This window comes from Terrapene carolina, unplaced genomic scaffold, assembly GCF_002925995.2.
Source record: "Terrapene carolina triunguis isolate 2854851 unplaced genomic scaffold, T_m_triunguis-2.0 Scaffold67, whole genome shotgun sequence".
Taxonomy (NCBI): domain Eukaryota; kingdom Metazoa; phylum Chordata; order Testudines; family Emydidae; genus Terrapene; species Terrapene triunguis.
Window position 1 is genome coordinate 44,041,905 of NW_020664418.1, and position 10,187 is coordinate 44,052,091.

General features: G+C 42.0%; 1 protein-coding gene across 1 annotated transcript in view; it reads right to left on the reverse strand.

The window, feature by feature from the left end:
* The window catches only part of IGF1R (insulin like growth factor 1 receptor), a 261,977-nt gene that overhangs the window by 222,240 nt on the left and 29,550 nt on the right, over nucleotides 1-10,187 (reverse strand). The window contains exon 2 of the mRNA XM_026648353.1: nucleotides 8,676-9,221. Coding sequence (XP_026504138.1) covers nucleotides 8,676-9,221 — 546 coding nt within the window. The remainder of the gene's footprint in view (nucleotides 1-8,675; nucleotides 9,222-10,187) is intronic.

Below are 10,187 nucleotides of genomic sequence, written 5' to 3' on the forward strand. Positions count from 1 at the left end.
GCCTGCCCTGCCCCCGCGCTGCTCCGGGAAGAGGCTGGAATGTGGGGAAGGGGGGGGTGGAGGGGCTCTGTGCTGCTGTTGCTTCAGGCACCGCCCCCAGCAGCTCCCATTGGCTGCGGTTCCCCGTTCCCGGCCAATGGGAGCTGCTGGGGGCGGTGCCTGAAGCAACAGCAACACAAAGCCCCTCTGCCCCCCCTTCCCCACGTTCCAGCCTCTTCCCGGAGCGGCGCAGGGCAGGGCAGGCAGGGAGCATGCCCTGCCCCTGGTGCACGTCCAGCTGGAGCCGCTCTAGGGGGAGGGCAGAGGGGCTGCGAGGGGCTCGCAGGCTGCAGAAAATAGCCCCGAGGGCCGCATGTTTGAGACCCCTGGGCTAAATTCTGCCCAAGAAGGCATGTGCACAACTCCTATTGGTTTCAATGGAAATTCCACATACTTACCAAAGGGCAGAGTTTAGCCAGAAGTTAGCAAAAGCAGGTCTCTCCATGTAAGGAGTTCTGCAACCACAGGAAGGATCGTGTATTAAATGCATAACCTTGTGACGGAAGGGCACATCATTCGCCACCTCCCTTCAAGAGGTTCTGCCATTTCAAGCTGAGACATACAATGCCTAAACTGGTCTCTAATGATTTTTGGTACTTCCTTCCCTTTGCATGGGAAAACTTCCGTGCTTGATTTTTTATAAAAACAGATCTTAAATGTACTAGTTGAGTTTCTTCAGCAAGCCACACACAGGGAGGAGACAGTGACTGGGACACACTAACCTTCCAAGCGGCTTTAAGAGTTGTATATTTTCAGTTTATGCAAATACATAAAGGCCAAGCAGTTGAGACCATGGACCTCCATGCCGACTCCTCAACTAAAAGAGCATTAAGCCAAAACATAAGGATTTTTTGACAGATCTTAAATTGGAGTGCCTTGAGATTGAAAATTGAGAGAGAACTGGTTAATTCACAATGCTGGATTCCTGGGCTAGTAGGCAGCTATCAAGATTATTCAGGAGAACTGGAGTTTTGCAATTCATGATTCTCCAAGATTCAGTATTTCTTGGGCTTAACAGCAGACTAGAATGACCACCTGATAAAACTTCCATACACTTAAGGTACATGTGAAACTGCTGTTACCTAAAACTCATATTAACATAGGTTAACTAGACAGATGGAAACCAAAAGGAGAAGAAACACACTTGCCCTGCCAAAAAAAACTCAGGTCATGTGTGCAGACTATCTGCATTGAGTTTGTTATTCACTGTGTTGGAGTCCACAGAGTTTTGGTCATTTCTGCTATAAGCAAGGGCCTTGGTGACAAGATGTGCGGCTGACCCAATATATGTCTCATCTCACATGGTTGTAAAATGCCTATATATTAGCCTGGATACTTCAGAAGATGAAACCTGTCAGAGGGCATAAACGGAAATGAGCAAATGGAATAAAGTCCAGGAATGAAGCCCTGCGTACCATTAGTACCAGTGCTATGTTGTTGCTTCTCTGCAGGGTTGCTGCGTGAGCTAGGGCAAGTCACGAACACCCAGAGTCTCCGTTCTCAGGGTAAAATTGGACTGACACTTAACCTACTTCTCAGGGGTGCCGTGAGGCTAAATTAATTAGTGCTCATAAAGCACATTGAGATCCACCAATGAAAGACACTATAAAAGTGAAATGCGTGATCACAAGGGGTCTGCTAGAAAGCTATCAGATGCTGTTTCACCTGGAAACAAAAAGTTCAGCTAGTTGAAAGAAGGTAGGAAGACTCCATCCACCCATTCACAGGGTCTCTGCTGCAAAAGGTAAGGTGAAGAAAGTACGGCTTTCTATTGAAATCTCTCTTCCCCCATTGACAAAGTATTGCATGCGTTATTGTTCTTCTGAGCCATGGAAGAAACAGACAGCTGATTCTCTAAGTTGATAAGATACATTAACCTCTCTGGTGCAGTTTACCAGGGCCAGGCATTCTCTCACTGAACTGTTTAATGAAGCAAGTGTAGCAGGAAGTTTCTGTAACACTTGAAAGTGTCTCAAATTAAGCAAGACCTGCTGCATTAGAAAAGCAATGTCTCCTGACAATGCCTGCTTACCTGAGATCCTCTACAGAAGGTTAGTGGCAGGAGCCAAGCTCTGGATCTCCTGAGGCCTTTTAACGCCTTATCCACCTTGACAGTTGGTGACAAAATGCCATGACTTGGCAGGGGGTGAGGAATCATGAGTCATTTCAAATGGTGTTACAAAGGCAAGCTTTGTCCTGGCTGATTCATATGTCAATCCCATATACTCACTGCTGTCTACAGTGATCATGCAAAGAAAAAAAAAATCTTTAGAACAAAGAATGTGCTCATAAGACATTGCCCCGAGTGCTTTTACCTCTGCACTTTGGAAGAAGGAATCAGGTGAGAAGGATGCCAACAGCCTCCATATCCTCACCTAGACATCTTCTGCTTCAGTTAGTTTTCTCCCAAAAGCCCAATGCTAAAGCCCTTTAGACACACGAGGAAAGCTGTCTTTGAGGCCCAGGGCTCACCATCAAGGGTTTTTTTCCCCTGCTGGAGACAGAATATAAACCCTTTTACCCAGGGCATTCAGGACAACTGTCCATCTGCAGTTCTGGGCCTAGGAAGAAGTCACCTGAAATTTCAGTCCATGGGTTGCGTCTGCTAAATTGAAGGAGATATAACGAACATCTGGACTAGTACAAAAGAGAAACGTTGGTTTGTTTTGAACAAAACAGAATGACTTGAACTGATCTGAGCACTCGAAGGTTTAACAATGCTTAACTTGCTTTCAGTGTTGGACAAATCACAAATGAACATGGCGCTCCCTTAAAAATGTCACCATTGCATTTACATGATGCTATCCTTTACCATCTCCTGTAAATTTGCCATCGTTTAACCCATCCCTCACAACAGCTGCTGGAAACAATCCAAACACTCCTATTCGGGAAGGCAACACCACTTTGTGATTCTGCTGTTAGAAGGAGATGTGCATGCAGCACACCTAGCACCCTTCAGCTCAGACCAAAACTAAGTGCACACAGAGACAACAATAGGCCCAACACTGCGAGAGCTGTAAAGGGAATGAGCTAGGGTTCCCCTGCCTCAGGGCAGTTAAAAGTAGGAGTGTGCACTAGATAGACCAGCCAGGGGCTACAGAACAGACAAAGGAGTCACAGAAACTTTGCACTGAAGCTTTTAAAAAGTTGGACATTTTCTGCAGCTTACATATTATCAAAATGTCACTGTGTTACTCTGCCTCTTTAAAACACAGAACTGCTACCCAGTCTCCCTCCTCCCTCCACCTCCAACATTGTTCCCATGAAAGTTATATCAAAGGAAGCAAAGGCCTGTTCCTTTGTTTGTGAGCAAGAAAGAAGAGGAAACAGAAACTGACTTCTGCTCAATGACAAAATTAAACAGAAGCCAGCCTGCTGAAAGAACTAAATGTTCCCACACCACATTTACCCATTGATTTGATAGAGCTTCCGTTAAAGGATAAATAAGGACAGAGGTACTTAATACATGCTCCCTACTATACAGCTGGAACCAAAATAAAAGGATAAGCAATTAAATGAAGGTAAGACTACATACAGCATTTCCATAGTTCAATTTAGCACCATTATGGCATGCAATGGGAATGTCAATGTTTGTCATCTTCATCTACAAAAAAATTACATAAAAAGAAGAATACAAACTCATCAGAAAATATTGTAGACCTCATGGCTTTATTGGGAGAAAAAATGCAGGTTAACGACTTGAAGATATTTCAACTCCTAGGCCCAGCTTTTTAAACAGTATTTAGGTGTTCTCCATACATCACTGGAAGGCTAAGTAACACAGGAGCCAGAGTCTCATTTTTAAAGATGACTTAGGCACTTCAGAGCTCACTTTTGAAAATGAGTATCAGGCTCCTAAGTCACTTAGGCCATGCAGTGCTGAGTGGCGAAACACCTCAATAGCTTTAAAAACCTGGGCCCTAGTTTCCAGTCTTTTTTACATCCTTGCGTAATTCTGTACAGATTTCTCTCCAGATTAGTAGTTCATTGCTAGTGTGTTCAAACAATCAAGTAGGATAAACAGGAAGCTCCCTTTTAAACAATCGAACATGTATACTTCCTTTGTTTTTCCTTCAGAAAGGACAGTGGTTTCTCTTCTAGATGGATAGCTGGCAAATTAGAGAGTCCTCTTCCTTGCTACCCTGCCTTGTTACAATTAACAAAAACAATAAAATGTTCCAAGTTTCTTGCTCTTTATTAATTATTAGAACTTTGGTTCACATACATAACTGTGGCATTTCCTTTTCTGCTCTCCACCCTATGCTATCCTAACCCTAGCATCACTTCTCCCACTTCCACATGAGGACCTGAGCTTCAACAATTATTCTTAGGATTCCTTTCTACTACCTCTTCACCGATTTGATCTCCTTGAGCCTTATGGTGGCATTGTGACAATGTAAATATGGCATAATCTTTTCAACAGATCTACCTCCGATGTGGATTCAGAGTCAGAACTGCTAACTTCAAGGAAAACACCACCAGCCTTTCGTGCTCTGTTTCGTCCTCCAGTTTGCACTAAGAAGCTAACACAGGCAAAAGGGAGTGAAATTGAAGAGATGGAGAGGGTCTCACTAAACTGGGTGACCAGATGACAAAATGGCAGATGAAATTCAGTATTGATAAGTGCAAAGTAATAAACATTGGGAAAAAAACAATCCCAACTGTACATACAAAATGATGGGGACTAATTTAGTTGCTCCCACTCAAGAAAGATCTTGGAGCCACTGTGGATAGCTCCCTGAAAACAGCCGCTCAATGTGCAGTGCCACTCAAAGAGCTAACAATGTTAGGAACCATTAGGAAAGGGATAGATAAAAATGAAAATATCAGAATGCCACTACATAAATCCATGGTATGTCCATACCTTGAATACTGCATGCAGTTCTGGTCACCCCGTCTCAAAAAAATATATTGCATTGGAAAAGGTACAGAGAAGGACAACAATAATTATTAGGGGGATGGAACAGCTTCCATGTGAGGAGAGATTAAAGAGCCCAGGACTGTTCAACTAAGCAAAGAGATGACTACGGGGGTGGGGTATGACAGAGGTCTATAAAATCATGCATGGATGTGGAAAATGTGAATAAGGAAGTGTTATTTACTCCCTCATAACAAAAGAACTAGGGTCACCCAATGAAATTAATAGGCAGCTCATTTAAAACAAACCAAAGGAAGGACTTCTTCATACAAGGCACAATCAAGCTGTGGAATTTGTTGCCATGGGATGTTGTGAATGCCAAAAGTATAACAGGGGTTCAAAAAAGAATTTAAGTTCCTGGAGGATAGGTCCATCAATGGCTATTAGCCAAGATGGTCAGGGATGAAACTGCATGCTCCAAGTGTCCCTAAACCTCCGACTGCCAGAAGCTGGGACTGGATAACAGGGATGGATCACTCAAAATTGCCCTGTTTTGTTCATTCCCTCTGAAGTATCTGGCACCAGCCACCACTGGGAAACATGACACTGGGCTAGATGGAGCATTGGTCTGACCCAGTACGGCTGTTCTTACATTCTTATGAAAAAGATTTAAAAAAACAAAACAAAAACAAAACAAAAACACATTCCAAAGCCAGCAAAGGCAATGAGGTTGCACAGGAATCACCAAGGACATAATCTGAAGACAATTAAGTGGTTTCACAGAAGACATAATTTGGCCATACAGAACCATTATTATTGGTAGTAATACCTTAGAAGGAACAAACCAAGCCTGACTCGCTGATTCAGACTGAATTATGCAGACCTAACAGCTGGGGATTTTTATTTTATTTATTTAAACTAAACTGACTATTTCCTACAAAAAATACTGAGAGAAACAGAGCCCTACAATGCTATTTGTAAAGGGTTTTATTTTTGGGCGGTTGGGGGAGTAGAACTGCACGGCAAGGTGTCTAAATTTCTCATCTTTGTGGATCTGTCAAGATATTCAAAATACTGAGGGATTCAGCTTCCTCAGTGGAGATCCCAGCTTCAATGCTCTATAGGCTTTTCCAACCCTCTTTTGTACAGAAACTTCTCTCACACTCTGGTATTGACCATCATTACTTTAACTCAAGCCAAGATTGCAGTGATTATTGCTTGTAATTAACACCTACCGATAGGCTGGGCTCATAGCCTTCTGAAGTTTACAGGATAAACTCAAAAAGCCTACAGTGCAATTGCAGTGATTTGAGTAAACTATGAGCTTGTTTGCCCTATTTGTAAAAGTGCAAAGAGACTATGTTCTGCCGTTTGTTTTTGTCTATGCCTGCTATCAGAAGAGATAAACGGTGCCATAACAGATAAGAACAAGACTGCAAACAGAGACACAAGTACAACTTCATTGCAAGCCAGCATATCAATTCTCTCATTGACTATTTAAAACTTCAGACTATATTACAAACACTGACTTATTAATAGAAAAAAAATTCCTTGACATATATTAGCTACACTTGGTAGAAGATCATGGAGGGTGGGAGGGAAAGGAGACAAACATAATACCAAAAGAGATTCCAGTCTGTAGCCTGAGTCCTGCAAACACTTACAGATGTGTATAATTTTACTCACATGAGCAATCCCATTGAACTCACAACGGGACTCCTCATGCAAGTCAAGTTAGGCCTACGTCTAAGGGTACGCTGCAGATGGAAGCAAGCCTGGGCAGACAGACTTGCGCTAGCAAGGACTTGTAAGGGAAGCACAGTAAGAATAGCTGTGTGGAGTCTGGGCTAGCCACTCGAGCTCAAGCCTACCCTGCCAGTGGCTAGCCCATGCCTCTGCTGGTGCTGCAATAAACACAGCAATTTTTAGCACGGTAGCATGATCCCAGCCAACACAAGTCTCTCTATCAAGGCTGGGAGGCTTGCTACCAGCTTCAGTGTAGACATGACATACACCATGTGTTTGCAGGATAGTGCCTTTGTTTACCTTCCCTCTAACGGCCCCACACAGGGTCCTTGTGGCCTTCAAGTAGTTTAAAATGAAACTTTTCTTTGTCCACTATTATCTACAGCTGTAAAACTGACCAACTGGACCCCAACGTTCCATTAGCTCAGACTCTCATCTTTTCACTGCCAGTGGAATGCATTCCATGCACAGCATTCCACTTGCAAGGATAACAGGGTCCCAAAACTGCTGAAAAAAAAAAAAAAAATGTCTGCAGTTAGTCCATTTTACCATTATGCCACGGGGAGAAGTGTGAAAAGGGGTGGGGGGGGGGAAAGCTTACACAAACATTCAAAAGGATGGTGGCTTATAGCTCCCCTTTAACAACCAGGATTTAAAATACAACCTGAAGTAACCCTCCCATTGTTGTTGTCCATTCAGCAGCAGTAACCGCACAGCTCTGTTTCACTACAAGATTCCTCTGTCCTTGTGAGTATTGAGAATACAGTATTTCTTGTACGCCTGAGTTCTCCATGACTAATTTTTAATCATAAATTATGTACATAACTGATAATTACATAAAAATGAAAGCGCAACCTATGAAATAAATAGGCAGCTGGTTTTAAACAAACTAAAGAAAGGACTTCTTCATACAATGCACATTCAACCTGTAGGACGGAAACTCCCTTATTGGCGGTTACTGAAGATTTTAATCAGCACAACGAGCAACCAATGTCACTATTGTGATGCTGCAAGTATGGAAACAGAAATCATGATACTATGGACTATTTGTGGCTCATCTAGAAGTGGTTCTGTCAACACAGAGCTACAGGGAAAGAGATGCAACTTATTTTTCCCCTTCCCAGAGGAGTTAGTGAAGATGAGGTTTTGTTTGAAATGTTTGTCTAGTTATACATTATCTTTAAAGATATTTGGTCTGTAATTATACTATTAATAGTACTGTACCAGCAGTCTTTGACAATAACGGTACCCCTCAATAATAAAAAAAAAATATCAGGAAGAATTCTCTCTCTTTAAAAAAGTAGCTTTTTAAAAATAAGGGCTTATGAAGCCAAGGTTTTCCAACATTCCTATCAAGTGGATTTTACCAACAAGAATAGGTATCCGATATTATTTAACGTAGAGAAAATTTCAGACAGTTACGTAAAGTCTTATTAAAGACCTTCAGTGGTGAAACTTATTTATACAGGACTCTGGAGGCTATCAAAATGCAAATTCTGATGGAAAACTTAGGGCCCTGTCCAAAGCCCATTGAAAGCAATAGGGTGCTTTGGTCCTGAGCACAAGTACCTTCCCACAGCCACCACCTGCAAACTGAACATTCTAAGAAATGAACATTCAGACAGATTTGTTATAGAACAGTTCTCATTAAGCAGTGTTTGAGGAATGCGCTTGCGTTCAGGAACCCAGCAACACTACTGATTGAACTAGTTATCCTGCCAAAGCCAGCTGACGCAAAGGAGCTATTCTTGCCTCCAGTTTTATTGAACCACTTATCACCCTCGAATCACGATTTTTCTTTCAAATGTGAAAAATTAAATATTCACTATGGAAACAGCTAAAAAGTTGGCCACGGAGTTACATGAAATACTACTGATTAGAAGACACTAATTTCAATGGTAACCCACAGTACTAAAACAAAGCTTATATGAAAAGGCAGAATTAAGCCTTAAAAAAATTGAGCTATTTATTTTAGGAAGAAGCACACACACAAAAAGTTGCATTTGAATTTGGCAATCTATTCAACTCTTACTTTTCTGGCAGTGGTTGGTGGTCCAGCAGCGGTAGTTGTACTCATTGTTAAGGGAGGTCTTCTCACACAATGGCTTCTCTTCCATCGTCCCTGGACACAAGTCCCCACACTCCTTTGGAGGTTTATTCCCAACTATGTAGTTGTTGGACACTGCATCTAGTATCAGAGACCAGTCCACCGTGGAGAGGTAACACAGGTCAGAGTTTTTCTCGATCCGGATGGCCCCTCGGGTGATGTTCCTCAGATTGTAAAGCCCAATTTCTTTGAGGTTAGTCATCTCAAAGATAACCAGGGCATAGTTGTAGAAGAGGTTCCTCCCGCGAATGACCGTGAGGTTGGGAAAGAGATCGCTGAGGCTCTCTAAGCCTGCCACGCGGAACAGCAGCAAGTAGTCGGTGATAACTGTGAGCTTTGGGAAGCGGAAGTTGCGGTAGTCCTCTGCCTTGGAGATCAGCAGAATCTGGAGGAAACCCTCAATTACCGTGCAGTTCTCTAAGCGCTTCAGCTCATGGATATCATTGCGAATGTCGACATTTGGCCCACAAACTGAAAACACAAGGAAAAAAAAAAAAGAAATCCTTAATCAACTTCAACAAGTTTTTAAACTTTAAAACAAAATTAAGGCAAATTAAATTGAAACAGCTCTGACTGAACATTTTGTCTGCCATAAAATTTTAACTCCACAATTAAGCTGTAATTTTAAAATAAGAATAAGCACATAATTTGGGCCTACTATTGAATATGCCACTTTCATTTTATCTCATTTAACTGATCAATGTTAATATTACATGCAAAAGAAGAGCGCTAGAAGCACACATTCTGCAGTGGGTACAAAACTGATGCTTTCTTATTACTGCTGCAAGCGAGCCTGGATTTTACCATGGAATAAGAATAGAATGCACAGTGCTTCAATTAATTCAACAAAACAGGTCATAACTTTTAGGGGCGATCTTTTCTGTGGTGATGGGCTGGGATTTCAATCACATGATTCCCAGGGAGTTTAAGGAGAGGACTACACCTAAAAAAATTATTTTTATATATATATAAACTTTAACCCTTAGGTTACTAATTTAAAGCTGAGAAGAAACTAAAGCATTGGAGAACACAGTATATTTGGCTTCAACCCTCTAAATCAGCAAACCATTCACAACACCAAAACCTACTCTACTTTCCCAGGTTCTCAAGCCAACTTGGCCCCCACACCAGAACATAGGAGCTTACAAAAGATCTGTAACATTACAAATATACACAATGCTACTCAGCACTTCCTGTTCTGCAAGCATTAGGAAAAGAAAGTGTTCTGACTTGTTTCTAATTCATGGAGTTCCTGTTTGCATGCACTCCAGTGAACCCAAGTTTCACTAATTCTGGCACAAACCCACAGTGGAGTTCCTGAAGCCCTAAGAAAAACAGGATAAACAACAGACTTATTTACAAGAATACTTATTTGAGTCATAATGAGGAATTTCCCTTGAAAACACTAGATTGAACCCAATGTATTCTCATGAAGTC